Source organism: Rhyacophila brunnea, unplaced genomic scaffold, assembly GCF_057557595.1.
Source record: "Rhyacophila brunnea isolate RB1 unplaced genomic scaffold, BYU_Rbru_1.0 scaffold_7, whole genome shotgun sequence".
NCBI classification, from domain to species: Eukaryota; Metazoa; Arthropoda; class Insecta; order Trichoptera; family Rhyacophilidae; genus Rhyacophila; species Rhyacophila brunnea.
In genome coordinates, this window is record NW_028233339.1 from 6,134,171 (window position 1) to 6,153,449 (window position 19,279).

Here is a 19,279-nt window from a genome sequence, read left to right on the forward strand (position 1 = left end):
GTTTATAAACGAAAAAAAAAAGTTAAATACCTACTGAAATTACCTTTCAAAGGACAATCTAAATCAGGGGTTCACAAAGTGTGTCCCGCGGGCCAATTATGTAGGTATGACTCTTTGATATGTCCCGCAAGATTTATGTTAAATATGTAGTATTTATTATTCTTCATATCGAACATTGAAATTTACATTTCAAATTAAATATCCTCTGGCAAGAATGAGGACTTTCACTCAGTGACGTCCCTAGACAAAATGCCGCCCCATTTTTTTATACAGTATTTTTTTATCATCCTTTCATGACTCCAATATCTAAGAAATTTGTTGAATGGATACATTACTAACAAAACATATACCACTAAATCTAATTTACAATATTGCGAGTCCACGGTTTCAGATACATTTAAAAATACACCTGACAACTTTCAAAACTCGCGAGTGACTGGCAAAAATAATTGGATTAATTAATTAGGTACCTAAGTAATGTATCTACCTATAATACAAATATAATTCGCCCAAGGACAATGGAAGTAAACTAGACATCGCGAAACCGTCATTAAAATTACAGTCCTGTTTCAAATCAAATCAAATCAAATTTATTTATTTTACATATAATGAACATAACAAATTACAAATTCAAAACGTTCATGACATGACATAAAATAAGTGTTAATACATAATTTTTAGCTAACCGGCAACCGTGGAGTTTCCACTCTCGACACCCATTCTTTTATGAATGAGTGAAGTGGCCAGTTATCCGCCCTCAAAACAGTGTCCGTGACATCAGAAGGGATACCTACCTTGAAGGATGCGTAGTCCCCCCTTGATTTAATTTTCACGACTGTGAAATCAGCGGTACATAACTTATTTAAATAGGTTAAAACATCAGCCGTTGTTGTATCTCTGTGAAGCGGGCAGATGTGATACTGGTTCACAACAGTTTTCGCTCGTCCAGCGAGGTTTCCCCGAACCGCGACACGCCGCTTCCGTGTAACGGTGGCCCATCCATCAACAATCCTAGGCGTAGGTAAATCTTCAGCTGGTTTCGGTTGTGAGGCCTCGTGTGACGATGAGGAGTCCTCTTAATACATTTTGTTTCCAACCAGTGAGCTGGTGGAAAGCTATTTCAGTTATTACTAAGTTTAGGTACATATTTCTATATATACCAAATGATTCTCTTCAATTTGCCGCCCTTCGAGTAAGTGCCGCCCCGAAGCGACGCTCAATCTGCCTACCCCCACGGGACTTCACTGCTTTCACTTGAGGTATATCCAAATATAGTTAAACATGCTCTTCACATGGAATCTTTATTTGGAAGTACCCATATTTGTGAAAAAACATGTTCTACAGTGAGCATTATTAATCAAACTTAAGATCAAAATTAACAGACAAACATATTGCATCTATTTTGCGTATTCACACCAGAAAATTTGAGCATAGATTGCAGGATTTAGTTTCAAACAAACAATTGCACAAATCACGTGGTGAAATAATTAAATATTATTTTTTAGTATATTAATAAGAGTAATAATAGTGTACATTTAGTTAAAAATATAAGTTTACATAATGAAATATTTTTTTATTTTTTTCCCTTAGTTTTTTAAAAACAGAAAATATTTTTGATTTCAAAACTGTCCCTTTGACGAAAAAGTTTGTGAACCCCTGATCTAAATAGTTTATTGGGGAAAACAATGTTTTATTGAGTGTAAAAATCTCAAATAGAAATTTGTCGGACCCAGCTCGAAAAGCACGGCAGAGCATTGTAAGAACCATAAGTTAAAATTTGTCGCAATTAGATAAGATTTCTATACTATAGCGGTCAATGCAAGTAGGCGTGAATCCCGAGAGAAGCAGGTTCGAACCTGCTGGGTGTCGCATTTTTTTCATAAAGATTTTTTCTATTGGTTACTTATATATTTCTCAGAAATATTTTCAAATTATGTATGTTTATTAAAAATAATGTTACATTCTTAAATCGAGGGTATACTGACAGAACGCATTATTTCAGTTTTTGCTGTTTTTCTGTTTTAAATGCCAAAATGTATACAATTTTACGCTCTACGTCCTGGTAAAATGCACAAAGGCATAGGATATAATGGTGAGAAAATAGGAACATTATTAAATCATATTGTTATTTTTTTATTCTGATAGAAAGCATGATAATGACCTAATGTGTTCTGCGTATACAAAATACAGGACTTGTAACATGTTGTATATTGTGTTTGCCATATACGTTAGTCTTAATAATGTAGAAAAAATGTTTTTAAATCATAAAAAAATCTATGTGGGAGAACGCTTTGAAAAAAAAATTAAAGTCATTTTTGCGATTATCTCAGAACTTGTTTTAATGAGTTAATGCTTTCTGTCAGTATACCCTCGAAATCTTGTGAATTATTCGTTTAATTAAAAAAAATAGTTAAATAACTTACAAATATTGTTATTACCTTTGAGTTATACATTTGAGTGGTGAAAATATAGGAGGGTGGTACGAAATGATCATCTCTACGTCCAGTTCTGATGCTTCCTCCATTACGTCTTCCGTTAAATCATTTGTAAGAAGGACTTGGGTAACGAGTCTGCAAGAAATACATAATCCCGCTGTCAATATTATTGATCCAATCAAACATTAATGTATAGAACTCTATACACTTCAATTTTGTCAGATCAGACATATCGTAAGCTTGTGTGTCCTCTGACACACTTCCAGGCTGAGTGTCGGGGCGATTAAAAATGAGTGCCAACGCCTAAAAGAAGTTTTTATACAATGATACTAAAATTTTATTATAGTTGGGTCGTCTAATTACAAAAAGCGACAAGTCCACAATTCAATATTTTCGGGAAACAACGTTTTTATGTTTCAAGCTTCAATTATTTGTTTTAACCTGAGATTATTTTTTCCGTTATATTCTATGTCGAAATTAGAACCAAATGGCAATTTTTTTCAGCCGATAAACTCTTAAATGTAATAAATATAGGCAAAATAAAATTATACATAGCGCTTTTTGTACCTCACTTTTTAATTTACTCCGCATAAGGCACATATTTCCGTGGCATTGTCATGAGTTTAGCAGAAGCTACAGCATGGGAGACGCCCTTTTCAATATTGAACGTTCCCTTATTGGTTGAATTAAAGACGCGCAAAATCAACCAAGCTTTAAATAATATGAAACACGGACTTGGCGCTTTTTGTAATAAATCGAGACTTAAAATATTTTTTTCGTAGGGTTATGTCGCGTTTTGAAATTTATAGATCGATACATATTGTGTAAAATTATACAAAGAATAGTGCGTATTTTTTTCACGATTTTGACCAAATGTGGACTTATCGCTTTTTGGAATTAGACGCCTCAGTTGTCAGTAACTAGTAGCCTAGTAACCACTTCACATTGGATTACATATTGTTTGATCTATACCAGGGGCGGGCAAACTTTTTGGATGGAGGGCCAAATTCAAGAATTCAAAATGAGCGGCGGGCCGCAAGTAAAATACCATTTTTAGATATACACTATTATCACGAAAAATAAACATTACAAAAAAATAATGAGAAGAATGAAACTGTTGTACATTTTTTTAAATTTAGGTGAATTTTGTAGTTGATATTCTCAAAACTGCTAGTAAATGGGCATCGGAGATATTTGATCGTAAAGAATTTTTATTGAGGTTCATGATCGAAAATGTTTGTTCACATATATAGGTTGATCCAAAAATAACAAACATTTTTCTTGCATACCTACTCTTTAAGTTGGCCGAATTTGTCTGAATTAAGGGCATTGTAAAATTTGGAGATTTCTTCACGACGATGCGATTCTCTTAAATCAGTGTCACACTGCAGATTAATAATCTCAAGTTGTAGTTCTGTCGGTACACTATCAATATCTATTGAAATCGATGTTCAACGTAGAAAATCGTGGTTACATAGTGTGAGACGAGACGCAAGGAATACGTACTGAGATAATAAATTTACGAAACAACAAATTCTTCAAATTATGATCTATTATCAATATTTTTTTTAAAATTATAAAAAACTTATTCGTAATCACAAGTACAATTATCGATGGCGGGCCGCGAAAAAATACCCGGCGGGCCGCAGTTTGCCCTCCCCTGATCTATACTATAACCAGAGTGAATCTTGTGAAGTTTTTCTATTACAATATTCGACAATGATTTTAATGAGGCGGATTTGGTAGCCATAGAAAAATAAACATTTTGTATGTTGGCGCATTGAAAAATGGTAGCTGTAAATTCTTATTTATAACTGCCATTTTTGATATTTCATTATTATATAGGTATGTGAATTTTTGTGATTGTTCTTTTATATATTCTAAATAATGACAGTTCGGTGTATTTGGCGGCCCAAGCAACATTTCTATTATAATGTGAATGCATTAGTTCCGGTAAAAGTCAAACATATTTCAAATTCAGTCATGTACGCAGTAATTTTAATAAAACGACACCATCCATTCATAACAAGTTTCAAGGTTTATCTTGGCAATATTTGTAGATTTCATTATCAATTATTGTGGAATTGACTTGATTAAGTGAATTCACATTTTTTGTGTTGAAATAATAGTTTGTTACAAATGAATTTGCAATGCGAAATTACTCACAGCTAATTTAATGATTATTTTAAGCTAAGTGAACTTTTTTCAGCTACACTTTCATGTATTTAGGTTACATCTATATGGAGATAGTTTTGTTGAGTGACTCTGTAATGAATAATGTATTACCTTAAGCTGGGAGGTTCGATGAGTAATCCAGTGTTGTCCCATTTCTCCGCTAGGCTTACGGGAGCTATGAGGTTCAATGCTTTGACGATTACTTCTAGCGGCATGCCGGGCAGGTTGCCGTCGGCCATCATTTTATCGTTTCTTTGATACGCACTAAATGATGCTCGCATAATCTTCAAACAGTGTTTCCCGTTTCGTAAAATCAATTGCATTTAACTGGAAAGGGAAACAACCTGCGAACCAACGAAATAAAAGACAAATTGACAATATTTTATTATTCAAACTAAACATCTCAATATTTAACTGAACACGTTAGCAGAACAAATAGGTAGCCTTGGAATATTTGCAATATGCAACCATGTTTCAATGCACATAAAATTCATTTTTCAACGGCATACAATGTAGGTAGGTATAGATGTGTTAACTAAAGTTGAGGCGAAGCAATATTGTTGCGCATACGCATGTTGTCCTCTATTCGCTATAAGCGCAATAAGTAGGTGTAAGCAAGACAAACGGCTATTTCTCGTAAACGTTGTGCAATGCCCGTAGCCTCAGAAATGCACCAATACACACTATCTTTCGTATCTGTATTCGCTATGGCTTGCCTCAACTCTGGCTGAGTCCTATACTTACAATATATTCGATTATTCGACATGTCCGATTAAAATTTATTCGTGATTAGTAACAGTGGTTGTGTTCTGCGTTATAAAAAATGTGTAGTTTGTAAAATTAAGGTGAGGGGTGAAGATATGAAAAACAAAACTTTAAGTGCTTCTATTTCAAAAATTAATAATTTTAATTATCACAATATCTTTTCACCGTGAATTGACAGTTGGCATCACTAAAGAAATTAAAGTAATGTGACATATTGTCAGTGCAATAAGTATCTTTAATTTAATTTTACGGCATGTATTAACTTATTTCTGATAATCGAAACTATATTGCATGTTGGGCACATCAGCAGAACGAGATGGATACAATGAAAGAGATAGATGCGAATTGGTAATTTAGACTCTTATTGCAATGCAAGTAGAGTTAAAAATGAATTTTGAATGAGCACACCGAGTCTATGAGCAGAGAGCAACTATACAAATAATAAAAAGCCTTTTAAAATTGCACATGTAAAACAGAAAAAGATGCTGCTAACCTTGCATCAACCCACCCACCCATCAGGATTTTGTTGCCCGTTTGAACTTGAAGAGTAAATAATTAAACAAATCATTTTGACTCAGATGACATTGTCCAAGTTGCTGAGAGAAAAAAAAACCCCTGATATTAATGTTGTTTTATCAAAAATGAAACACCATTTCTTCAAAACCTGAAATAATGTTTTCATCAAAATGTCATAATAATTCTTCAATCCCATGTATTATGTATGTGTTAAAGATGCGTGGCTTTTAAGCATTTTATTAAAGTCTTGGCCTTGAGTGAAGTATATTCTCTATTTTGATGGCAATTAGCTTGATTCTATTTACTTGAAGTCTGGGAGAGGTGATATCATTTGAAACCAATACCAATACCCAAAAAAGTTGCCCAAGCCCTGTATCAGATGCTACTCCTCCAATCTAGATGATGAAGTTTCTACATTATTAAAAAAACAACAGCGAATGTTTTTATTAAAATTTATTTACAAATTTTTACATGAAATAAAAAAATTAACAGCTAACAATGATCCCTTTTTAACGGTCTTTTCAATCTATAAAATATATGAATACAGTAAAGGCGGTTTTGAAAAAAAAAAAATTATTCAGCTACAACTATCGTCATATGTCCACAGTTTAATTTCTCCGTCATCGCTGCACGACGCCAAGCGGTTGACGTTCTGTGGATCCCATTTCACGGCATTGACATCTTGGGTGTGAGCGCCGCGCTCAGTGCAAACCATCTCAAAGGACATGTTATTTGGCTCGGAATCCGCGCTCTCCTTGAATATTCTAATAATATCATCACCGCAAGCGGTAGCGATGAGATCAGACTTGTGACACCATGCGATATCGTAGATGGTTCTAGTATGGAAGCCCGATAGCGAGCAGACGCATTTCCACACTGGTGTATTCTGTGGGGTCGCTATTCCTTCAGTATTGTTCGGCAAGTATTCTTTCCATATTTTAACGGTGCGATCATCGCTGCAGCTGGCCAAAAGTTCTCCGGTTTTGTTGAAAGCCAAACTCCAAACGGTAGACTGATGGGCCGGCAGCGTCTCCGACAGCACCCAGTCATTGTCTGCGGGATCTTCTTTGTAAATGTTGATTGTATTATCGTAGGACGCCGACGCCAGAAGTTCCTTAGTAGGGTGCCATACGACCTGAAAATTTATATCGGGATTTAGGAACTGGGTCAACATTATTTTTAATGACCAATTATATTTTATGTTACGTATTATGTCCAATTATATTTAATGAGTATCATTTTATCTACAATATAATAAAAAAATTCTATAGCCAACCGGGCTGCAAGATCAACGCGACAAACAAATTTAACTGAAACCTCAGAACATTATAGAAGAAACTCATAGAAATCTAGCAATTTACCTTCGGTTTTCATTTTACTGGTTATTTAGAGGCCATCCATGGACTGGAACCGTATGCGGTTTAGTTAGTTTAGTTAATGAAAATATATTTTCATTAACTTTGTAAATGTAACTGTATGGTATAAACGGATACAATCAGATGCTTATAATATACTTTGTGGAAATATATTTCCATGACCAGAAAAGATAAGCTTAGTATAGCACACGGTTCGAAACTTCATACAGTTTCAGTCCATGGATGGCCTATTAATATGTTACCATTACCTTGTTATTATTAACATGGCCATTACCATTACTTGTTGGAAATCTATTTCTTATTATTAAATAATAATGTTGCAGGTATCAGACAATAGGTACATATTTTGTATTCTTGAAAATTGTATAGAAAACAAAATCATTACATATCTAAATATTTAGATATTTCCACAACAAATAAAAAGACCATAGATAAATGATACTCAAATATATAAGTTACTGTCCGTTCTCGATTTGCAGCGGTCAAAACACCATGATAGTTTCATACTTCGAATGATTAAATTTGCAGTAAGTTTATGGTGGGAAAAATATTTTTTAAATATCTTGTCAGCGGTAGTTCAACTGCTAAGTGATCCACTGTTATTATTTTTACGGTTGACTCATGTCCAGTCGGTGCAATTCTAATCTGTGTACGTAGAACACATCAGTGGCGAAGGGTGGAGGTAGGCTGTTAAGATCCGCCATAAACAGTGCACATTAAACTTTTTCAGACATACATATTTGTTTTCATTGAAATAAGACTACAATTTACAGATAGTGTTGGTTAGTTTTTAAAATTCAATTAAACCATTAGAAACCAAGCCATAATAGATAATAGTCAAAAAATACATGTCTATTTCTAAAATATCTAAAAGTATGCAATTAAATCATACATAACTTTGAATATTTTGTAAATAGAATATTTTTTTTTATTTATTATAGTTTGGTTTAGTCAGGGCTTAATGAATTAAAAAAATTAACCAACAATATGTGTAATATGTATATTTAATCCAACGAAAACGAATAACTATGAATGAAAAAGTGTGCACAATTTTGTCGCATTGCCCAAATTAGACCAAATCTATTATGGTTTCGTTTAGGCATGGTTTAATTGATTTTTAAAAACTAACTAACACCATCTGTAAATTGTAGTCTTAGTTCAATAAAAACAAATACATATGACTAAAAAAGTTTAGTGTGCACTATTTATAGCGAATCTTAACAGCCTACCTCCACCCTTCGCCACTGGAACACATGTACCGAGTGAAATTGGGTAAGAATATTGTGATAATTGCACAATTTTGAATATATTCATTATTACATATAAAGAAGCGATAACAAAATAATAATATGATTATCAATTTAACCCTTTACTGCATGATTTTTTTTTTTGAAAAATTTTATTTTTTCTTGGTGTCAAAATGCCTTGTGAATGAAGGAAAAATAATGAAAAAAATATTTTTCGAAAATTTCATTAAATTTTGTATGCTACTGCGTGGTGTCGCAGATTTATGACATTTGGAAATCTTACATTTTAGTATGACAAAATACAAAACCAAATGAAAACAATTATAAAAAACTAATGTACACACCTTATTTGATGTGTAGATATTTTTATTCAACCAATTTCAATCTTCTGTATATTTTTTTTTATTTATTTACAAATGCGGATTTTCGCGTACATACGAATTCGTCAACTGTCAAAGCAGAAATGCAGAGACTATAATGCAGAAATGCTTTATTTCTTGAAATTTCCAAACAAAATCGGTAAAGTAAGATGTTTATGGTAAAACAGTTTTCTAGGCATCGAAAAAGGATATTATTTGATAATTTACACAGATGGCATTGGCTATATCGAAATAGTTTGAAATGTCGCAAATTTGCGACACTATGCAGTAAAGGGTTAATAGAATTAAATGGCGTAGTATAGTATAAAAACAATACTTAATATCAAATCAACCTAATAATACCAAATATAATATTGCAAAGCATTCAATGTTTTGGATTATCCCATCTGGTAAATCGAGCGTTAACTGTATATCTTTGAATGAAGTATAATGACCTTTTTGACATCTTGAGAATGCGAGTTGAGCACTGCAGCGCATTCGTATTCATCATCTCCGGTAACTTCCCAAACCCACACTGATTTGTCTCGTGAGCACGTGGCCAAGAGGTGTCCCGATGGTGACCACGCCACGCTCTTCACTTCATTTTCGTGCCCTTCCAAAGTAGCGTTACATTCAAAGTCACCTAAAATGTACACAATTAGATTAAAATATATGAGATAGATATGACTAAGTGATATTTTCCATAAAAAAAAAAAATTAAATCACCATACAGACATCTTTTTATGAGATTTTTTAATAAAAACTGTGTAGTAAAATGTAAAAAAAAAAATTAATAGTTTTCCAGGTATGTAAATGTTGGACCTTCTGGTCAATGTATTTTTTTATATTGGATAAGGCAAGTATTGCTGCTACACCATGTACGATAATATGATGTACCTCAAAGGCCATTCCTGAATTATCACAAATTGCAAAATCACAATACAGTAAAACCTCGTTAATACGAATTCCATGGGACCGAAAATCGAAAAAAAAATTCGAATTACGAAATATGAAATGTATGGAATAAAAATTTAAAAAAAAAAAATTATTTTCATTAATTTCGTTTCCGATCATAGATGTGCCTACCGAATTGGGTCATAAAATGTCAGGATTATTTTTATTACCTTCATAAAATAAGTAATTTTTGATGTTTTAAGAAAAGTCAGTCACAATTTTCAATGACTGGCTCATGAAATTGTGTACTTTATTACGATTATTGAATATTTTTATATGTCAGGGACTCTGAAATCATTTCGAATTATGAAATTCGAATTAAAGGTATGGTTTTATATGAAAATAATGTTCAAGGGACTTTTTTTTCCCGAAAATTTCGAATTACGGCGAATTTCGAATTATCAGTGTTCTTACTAACGAGGTTTTACTGTAAAAATTGAACAATATGAAACACTGGCAATTATTTATTGCGATAAATATACTTCAAATGGTACTTGTTTTGTAGTCAAGAGGCAAAAATTCTGTAGTCAGAGGTAAAAGTTCACAAGTCTGTTTTGTTGCAGCTCTTAAACCTTCTGTTGAAGCTGTCGTTTGAATGTAGAGTGAATTAATAATGTTTTTTTCTTCTGTGTTAGTTAATTACAAAGTTTTTGATATTATGTTGTATTTAAACTTTAAAATATTAATATTAGGCATTTAGGCACGAGAATTAGAACATTAACATTTGTCTACCAACTATTCACAAAATATGTAGCATGGTATACATGATGTACACATATTATGTAGAAATAAAATGTAATTTTCGTGAAACAGCTAAACAGTGACATAAGAACTTTTGACTGGAAACCGCAGAATTTTATCGTAGACGATAATGAAAGTAAATAAAGAGAATACTGACCGATCTTTTTATCCCAGACGGCGGTGGTGGCATCGAAGCTAGCCGAGGCCAAATAATTGCCGCAGGGAGACCACGAAACTTCCCGGATGGTCCGTTGGTGGCCGTCGGCCAGAATCGTTTTGTTAACCCACTTGGAGCCGTTCAGTTCCCAAATTCTGATTGTTTTGTCTTCGCCGCACGACGCGAGAACGCCTCCTAACGGGTGCCAAGCTAAATTCCAAACTCTTCCTTTGTGCCCCGACAGACATTGGTCTAGTAGCAATTTACCCATGGCGCTGCTCTAGCGATCCTATAAAATGCAATTTCAAAATGAGTCAACACAATTCTGACTGATATAATTTTATAATTATTATATTATCATCTAGTATTGCATCGTTATACTATTGATGGCGAGAGCAGCCGCCCACTGGGAATTGAATCGGTCTCGGTCCCTCAACCTCAAATACATTTCTTAACCACAAATGTAAAAGTAATAACAAAAGAAAATCTAAATTACTTCTGGAATACCTACACATGTTTTTATAGCATTCTTTGAAAATGATACCTTTCACCTATGTCTTTTTCCGATGCATAAACAAAATTGATTATCATAATGAAATTTGGAGAATTGAGGTTATTCTGGTCTAACTGGAGTTTTCAGAAACATAACTTATAACTGACATTAATAATATTTGTTGGTATCTTACTACAATAACAAACAAAATGTATAAATTACATGGTATTTATATTTATCGTCTTTCAAAATAAATGTTGATTATAAGGGTAATAGGTATAATGCAAATATATATTTATTTATCGACATGATGCAAAAACGTATCCTGACAATTATTCAGATTAAAAATTCACACCTAACAAATTAACTGATAGACGTAAACGGATGATGAGTTAAGTCATCTCCTGACCTAGAGATATCAAGATATGGTGCGTTTCAATTTGAATTTTTTGTCGATTTTTATTAAACTGAAATTGGGTAAAGATACACTACTCTATAGAATTTTTATGGCATTGAACTTTTGAGACGTAAAAATAAACCAAAACCTAACAGAACCTAATGTAACCAAGAAATAAGTCCAAGGTTTTGGTTTGGTTTTAATTTCAGAAACAAATGATGGTAATAGAACCGCAGATGACCGCATGACTTTTTATAACTTTCTTTTTAGACCAAACCAAACATAATCTAATCGTATTTTTATTATTATTCCATGTCCGATCATAATAGGATCATATGGGCCTCCACAGAGTGGAGGTTTGTATTAACAGATTTTATTTTTACGAGAAATGGATGTCAGCCACTTGCTCAACCTATTAGGTCCATACCCTGACTCATACACAAATTGAAAAACAATATGTGTACTTGCCAGACCCAGGATTCGAACCTGGGATCCTCGACACCACATACCGGCGCTTAAGCCACGCGGCCGTCGTGGGTGTAAATCTAATCTACCCCAACCTAATCTTAGTGTGTGATAATGATGCATCGAAATATCAAACTTTAAATTAACAATTATTATCTGCGCCGACAGACAAAGGTATTTAATATAATTGTCTACATGGGCAACTATGTTTCTGCCAACAAACAATGATAAATGGTAATGCGGTTATCTACGGCACCATAATCCAAATAATTTCTGACCATGTTTTAACTTTATTTCTTAAATGTCTCACCTTACCGAGTAAAGTCAACCCGGGCGTGATTGATCTGGACAATTAAAAAAAAAGTTTGGTTAGGTAATAAATAATGACATAAACCAAACGTATTTGGAATTGTCAACATTCACGCTAAGAAAGAAACCGATAAATTCGATCTCGTAACATGATTTTTAAATGGTAGACAACAACCTAACCTCACTTACAAACGTCAAAGTCGCGAATTCAAAGAAATTTTCCGATGATTTTCAACGTTAGAATATAGAGTACCTACCTGTAATGATACCGAATAAACGCCCTTTTCATATATTAAAAGTTGCATTACAATTCATTAATAATTATGCATAACAACTATAACAGATACTCGTATCCCGATCGCATGTGGCAATACGCTGGGAAATCAGCATAGCATTATAAAACAATTCAAATATATCCAAAAGTATTACTCACACGAATGCTGGTGTATGGATTTTTCTATTAGAATGTGCTTATAATTATTGTCGTATTGTCAACAGAATCAGAATCAAAATTACAAAACACGCCATTTATCTCTAGACTAGAATTAAAAATACGAAATGTCACTTTTTGTAAATTTGCCATAAACAAAATTATTTGCCGATTGAGTTGCCAGAATAAAACACACAGGTCGTTTTTTTTGAATTTGACCGAATTTGTTCATAAATCGACTTGACATATTTTGAAAATGAAAGGAGTTTTACCTACCATTAAAACTCTTATTATTCTTGTTGACTCTGAAGTCCCTTGAGATGTTGATCGTATTTTTCGCCTTGTGTTCTTCCGTGATGTCCTCTTTTTACCCCCTTTTCTTCTCGATTACTTATCTCACTGGTTGCTCATCTTGTCCGGCTGGCAGGAGGCCAATTCTTGAATGAAGCACTACCGAAGTATGCTAGAAGTGAGTATCAAACCTGCTACCAGCAAGGTCCAGCTGACGCTTCTATCGTAGCGTGCTTTGACTTTGGTTTTTCAATTTGATATGTCTCAAGGAAACCAGGTAGGTGTTTCTGGACTTCAGAGTCAACAAGAATAATAAGAGTTTTAATGGTAGGTAAAACTCCTTTCATTATTCGCTATTGACTCTGAAGTCCCTTGAGATATCTGTTTGTTATCACGTCCTGGTAAAGCAAGATAGATCCTGCAAGATAAGGTGGATGAACCTAACATGAGAATTAGGTATAACATCTCCTTGCTTTTAGGCTCAGTGCACCGGGCTGAACAGAGAGGTCAACATATTTTGTTCCCACGCTGTAGAAGTCTGTGTGTCTATCGGTCTCTGGTAGAATGTTTTAAAAGTAGCTTCTTGGAGCCAATTATCTCTCTGCAGGATGTCATCTAGGGGGTAGTTCTCTGACAAATTTAGAGAGGCGACTGCTGATCGAGTACTGCCTGGTGATTCCTGTACCCCTGCATCAGCAAGTACTGACTTCACCCAATTTCCGATGAATGCTCGAGTCGCAGGTTTTGGGGGACCTCTTGACGAGATAAATAATGCCGGAATATTACCACCCTCTTCTCTTCTCTCATTGGAAACGCAGATAAGTTTTCGTAGCCAAAATACTGGATCGATGTTTTGACAGCTGGAAACGCTTAATTTCCATCCAGATTGGCGGTGCCTTGATGTGTCTGTCTTGGAATCAAACACTGGCCATAGAATTATATGGTCGCCATTATCGACTAGGCCATTATCCGCTACACTGAGTAGGGTAAGGTCATGAACCCGTCGTCCCGATGCGAGTAATAATAATATAGCTGTTCTGCGTGAAACTTCATATAGGTTGTATTATACTAGTGGTGTTGTTTTCTTGAGGTAGTCCACGATAATTCTTGGATCCCAAATCGGTGGTTTTGTAGGTCTAGTCTTGCGGGTGGATATGGCTTTTAATATATGACGCACTACTTTGTTACTGATCATAGGTTTGCAAAAAGTAGCTATGGCTGACTTATGTACAAGAATAGTGTTATATGAAAGACCTTCCTTATTGTATAAGTGACCCAGGTATCTAGCCACTTCAATCGGCTCGGGGGTATTATAGCTTACCATGTTGTCCATGCACCACGTCTTCCATTTGTCCCATGCAGGTCTATAAGTCTTCAAAGTGGATGGTCGCCAGCCGGAAGTGAGAAGTGATCTGTCCTCTACCGACCAGCTAGAAACTAACTCTGCCCACCCAAAATTATCCATAACTGGACTGATAGGTCCCGGACTTGTGGAGGTGGATGGTTTGTCACCGTATCCACTAGAAATGACTCCAAGTGCGGGATCGGGTAGGGGGGTTCCAGTGATCTCTGCTGTAGGTCTGCGCTCCAAAAACACTTCTTCAACCATGGGGCCACTAGTAAATATTTTCCCCTTGCCATGTTCAGGTGTGCCAATACTTGTGGAATTAGATTCGGTGGCGGGAATATCCAGGCTAGTTTGAAGTCCCACTGTCGACTGAAGGCATCGTGGAACAGTGCAAGGGCATCGTTAAGATTTCGTGAGACATACGTTGCGACAACATGGGCTGTGTTGGACGCGAACAGGTCTACGTCTGGGAGTCCCCATCTTTGAAATAGGGGAGCTGTAGTTGCCATAACTAGGTGCCATTCTGGGATAATTTTGCTGCGTGAGAGATGGTCTGCCACGCAGTTGTATTTTCCTGGAAGGTATTGTGCAGTCAATGATACACTGGCCTGGTTGGCGATTTTCAGGATCTGTCGGCAAAGACTTAGTAGGGTTGTAGACTTTGTGCCCCCTTCGTTGTTGATGTGGGCCACCACTGTTATGTTGTCGGTTTGTAGGAGTAATTCTGATCCCCTGAGCGTTTGCTCTCGGAGTTGTATGGCTGAGAGTACTGCATATAGCTCTTTTCGGTTGGAGTGACACGTGGATTGGCGGTTTGTCCATGTACCTGATAGGTGGCACTCGTCTAACTGCGCTCCCCAGCCTGAATCGGCTGCGTCTGTGGTGAGGAAATGATTGTAGGTTGCCCTGTGAATCTTTCCTGAGGAGCCCACCGCTCGAATCCACCACATGATGTCCTCTCGAGCTTGTGGTGGAATCTATGTTGATTTATGAGGATGGCTCCTTGATAATAATTGAGCACTCGTACGTTGTAGACGTCGGCAATGCAACCTCCTCTGTGGAGTGACGAAGGTTGCAAAGTTGAGTCGCCCGAGGAGGCGTTGGGCCTGCCTGAGCGACCAACTGCCTTTTTGGATCTGCAATTGCAGGTGGTGACGAAGTGATGTGCACTTCTCTGTTGATAGATATTTCCGATTGTTGTGAGTATCCCACGTGACACCCAAGAACTTTCGCTGTTGGCTTGGAATCAGACAAGATTTTTTCTTGTTGATTATCCAGCCTAGTGCCTGCATGAAATCTATCATATAAGTCAGTTGCGACAGAAGAATCTCTCTGGACTGATTTGCCATCAGAAAGTCGTCTAAGTAAGTGACGATTCTCATACCCTTTCCCCGGAGGTGTTCGGCCATCCAATTTGTTAATGAGGTAAACAGTCTTGGTGCTGCCGACAGTCCGAACGGAAGGCACGTGAATTGAAGGAGTTCTCCTTGGTAAAGTAGCCGAAGAAATCGGCGATGTTGTTTGGCTATAGGTACATGTAGGTACGCTTGGCTTAGGTCTATTTTTACTAACCAGTCTTCCCTTTTCAGGAATGTTGGGACCTTGAAATGGTGGAACAGTTTGAACGGCCTTGGTTGTAGGAAACCGTTTAGGCATTTTAGGTTGAAGACGGGTCGTTGACTGCCGTCTTGCTTCCTTACTAGGAACAGGGTTGAGAGGAAGCTCGGAGATGGTTCTGCCAATTCCAATACTCCCGATTTCTTCAGTTCCGTGATTTGTGAAGTGATCTCCGGCGATTGTCGCGTTTGGAAATCCTTCTGGAATTGTACGGAAGGCATTATTAGAGGGGGTTTCTTTATAAACGGAATACGGGTTCCCGTTATTATTTTTAATAATGGTGGTGGTGCACCCTTGGCCTGCCAGATTTCCTGGAAATGCTGGAGGCGTCCCCCTTTGAACGTGGTGAGGGAGCCCGGTCACCTGCCGTCGCTATAGGATTTGTTTCCCGAATATCCATTTTTGTCGAAATCGACATTTTAATGCAGTTCAGTTTCTTTTATCGAACTCTACCGAAATCATTTATAAAAACAATACATTTTAATCTAGGAACAGAGATATTTTTAAAAATAAACCGAATACGCCCTGTTAAGTTACAATTACTCCTTGGTGTTATTCCGAATGTCCAACTATTCGTACCTGAATATCTAAGTTAATTTCAGTCGAAAAATATCTCTGGCTGAGTTTTTATTTCCCGAATATGACTTTTAGCCAATCAAACCACGCTGACGCCGTGCATCTCGCTCCCACATTCACTCTGTCTAGCTCTAAAACAATCACGCCCACTTTCATATATTTTGGCCGTCCGGAGTCCTCTTTCAAATTTCGTCTTATTGATATTGTTTTTAAAGTTACTATTGTTTTAATAGTGAATTCATCAAATTTGAAGAGATTATTCATAGCTGATACATCACCAGTTCATCCTGAACTTACAGTAGAGTTATGGAAGTGAGTAATTTAACCTAATTAACTGCATTTTGTTTTGATAAATGACACAAAATCCCAACGGTTATATGAATTCTACAGTGTGGCCCGGAAACTACTATGACGTAAAAAATAATTATTATTTCAAATTATTATTAATCAAACATTGATTGTCTTTATTTTATTTTTAATCTAGGTATTTCTATGAAAATAAAGGCGATACTATTATTTATTTTTGAATGCGCTGATAGTTAATTTAATTTAATATGTATGTTAGTAACTATTTATTTGGTGAATATTATATACTTGGATATTGTACCTACCTAATATTAGCAGCCAATGGTAATTAATTTATAGGGTAAGGTAAGGTATTTTGGCAGTATAGGTAATTTGGCAGTAGTTTTTGAAAAAATGACTGTTAAATAACCTATCGCTATATATGCTTCAAAGACTCACTGATAGATGGAAAAATATCTAATAATATTAAAATAATTTACAGACGACGATTATCACACGCGTCTTCGCTGGTACAAAACAGTAAAGCGTTTGTCTTGTTGAAACATACGTATTTTGTTGATTTCGAAGAGACCTGTCTTATTTAATTTACTGTAATGTCATGACTTTTACAACTGAAATCAATTTATACTAGTGCGATTAAAAAATAAACATAGTTTTTTGTTATAAAACTATTTTGAATGTAACATTTAGTGTTTTGCTGTGATTCCTTAGCTAATAGTGTGAAAATATTAACTTTTTAACTTCAAAATTATAAGTGCCCGTTATAATAATTTTTCAAAGGTAAAATTTTATTGATTTTATTTGATTTCTAGATAGTATAAAATACTGTTATATGTATTACGACATATTTAATGATATTTCATCCCAATTAAGTTAAATAAGACTATTGCCAAATTATTTATCATGCTTATACTACACACATTTGCTATTTTTTTTCAGCATAACAATTTTTTTTTTGCCTAATTCTAATAAAATGCTGAACTATTTGAAGAATGGTTGAGATTTTTCATACCCAGTATCTCTCAGATGTCAGAAAGAATAGTATTACGTCATGGATTCAGTGTTCGTTTTGCTATGTTCCTTATAATGTACGCTGCCAAGACGAGTCCACAGAAGAAGATATTTTCATGTGTGAAAAGTGCAGTGGATCCATGAATTCGGATAATGATGAATAGTAGTTATAAACGAAATAATATTTTAAATATTTGTATGCTTTATCATAGTGCCAAATTACCTAACCACTATTGCCAAATTAAATATCCTATTGCCAAATTACCTAGTCATTGATGATACATTAATAAGTGTAATATTACGTTTAAACAAATAACTTTATCAATATTTTCTTCTACTCATACATTTTTAACATTATAATCTTTATGTGATTCCTTAAAAAGAATAAAACTTTTTATTTTAAAGTGTTCATTTTTTACATTTACTCAAAATACTGCCAAATAACCTTACCTTACCCTACATGCTATTATTTTGTGTTGTTATTCCTTACAATAGTAAATATATAATATTATTTGGTGGTTTGTAATAATTTTAATTGTAAATAATAGAAATATATAGATATAATAATATACAGATATATATACATAGATTTTTTTTGGAAAAGTATTAATATAAAATTGTTAGCCAGTACGAGTTAGTACCATCATAAAATATTGGAGAAATCTGTGACGTCGGTTAGTAATTGAAGTAATTGAAGATACCTAATTTTATTTAATAAACAAAAACCGATCGCCGATAGTTGCTTGATTTTGAAGAGTGCTGATGAGCTGGTATTAAAAGGCTAATAGTCAAAGTTTGTCGTCATAAGTATGTCACCTCGTAGCATATTGGATAATTCGTGGACTGGGGCGTAAACCCAGGAGATGCAGGGTCGATTCCTGCCGGGTGTCTTACTTTTTTCAAAAAGATAATATTTTCTATTGGTTATAATATATTTTCTCAGAAGTGATTTTAAAAATTATGTATATTCAATTATTAGAATGGTACATTCTTAAATCTTGCAAATTATTCGTTCAATAAAAAAATAGTTAATTACTTAAAAACTATTTTATTACTTAATCTGAAAAAACCCGAAAAAGCGATTGCCGCATGCTATTATTACATACGAACTTGGGTAATTATGATCATTAAGTATTTAAATAGTAGAAGTAATTATTAACAATTATCGTGCAAATAAATATAACATTTTACGCGCGTACTTTTTGACCACTCAGTAATCCGTGGGCCGTGCAGCAATACGCTACGGTCTTAAATCCCGAATGTCCTTGTTTTGTCCCGAATATCCATTATTCTGAAGAGCGCTAAAAAATC

General features: G+C 34.9%; 3 protein-coding genes across 3 annotated transcripts in view; 1 reads left to right on the plus strand and 2 right to left on the minus strand.

The window, feature by feature from the left end:
• LOC147064410 (NIF3-like protein 1) overlaps window positions 1-12,976 on the minus strand; it is a 39,618-nt gene extending 26,642 nt beyond the window's left edge. The window contains exons 1-3 of the mRNA XM_085957934.1: window positions 12,823-12,976; window positions 4,722-4,954; window positions 2,439-2,570 (exon numbers count right to left, since the gene is read on the minus strand). Of these exons, the coding sequence (XP_085814060.1) occupies window positions 2,439-2,570; window positions 4,722-4,933 (344 nt within the window). The 5' untranslated portion in view covers window positions 4,934-4,954; window positions 12,823-12,976. The remainder of the gene's footprint in view (window positions 1-2,438; window positions 2,571-4,721; window positions 4,955-12,822) is intronic.
• LOC147064411 (uncharacterized) overlaps window positions 1-18,983 on the plus strand; it is a 39,060-nt gene extending 20,077 nt beyond the window's left edge. Inside the window, exon 2 of the mRNA XM_085957935.1 lies at window positions 18,777-18,983. The gene's annotated coding sequence lies outside the window, so the exon portion shown is untranslated. The remainder of the gene's footprint in view (window positions 1-18,776) is intronic.
• On the minus strand, window positions 6,332-12,976 carry Ciao1 (cytosolic iron-sulfur assembly component 1). Its single transcript, XM_085957933.1, has 4 exons — window positions 12,823-12,976; window positions 10,726-11,014; window positions 9,329-9,516; window positions 6,332-7,026 (listed from the first exon to the last, which is right to left on the minus strand). The coding sequence occupies exons 2-4, from the start codon at window positions 10,994-10,996 to the stop codon at window positions 6,469-6,471; spliced, it is 1,017 nt and encodes a 338-aa protein (XP_085814059.1). The 5' UTR covers window positions 10,997-11,014; window positions 12,823-12,976; the 3' UTR covers window positions 6,332-6,468.
• Window positions 18,984-19,279: the final 296 nt, after the last annotated feature.

Coding starts and splice junctions, on each gene's coding strand:
- Ciao1 (XM_085957933.1), bottom strand. CDS start 10,996: ATGGGTAAATTGCTACTAGACCAATGTCTGTCGGGGCACAAAGGAAGA. Junction 9,517..10,725: donor CGTCTGGGATAAAAAGATCG/GTCAGTATTCTC, acceptor TGTACATTTTAG/GTGACTTTGAATGTAACGCT. Junction 7,027..9,328: donor ATTCTCAAGATGTCAAAAAG/GTCATTATACTT, acceptor ATAAATTTTCAG/GTCGTATGGCACCCTACTAA.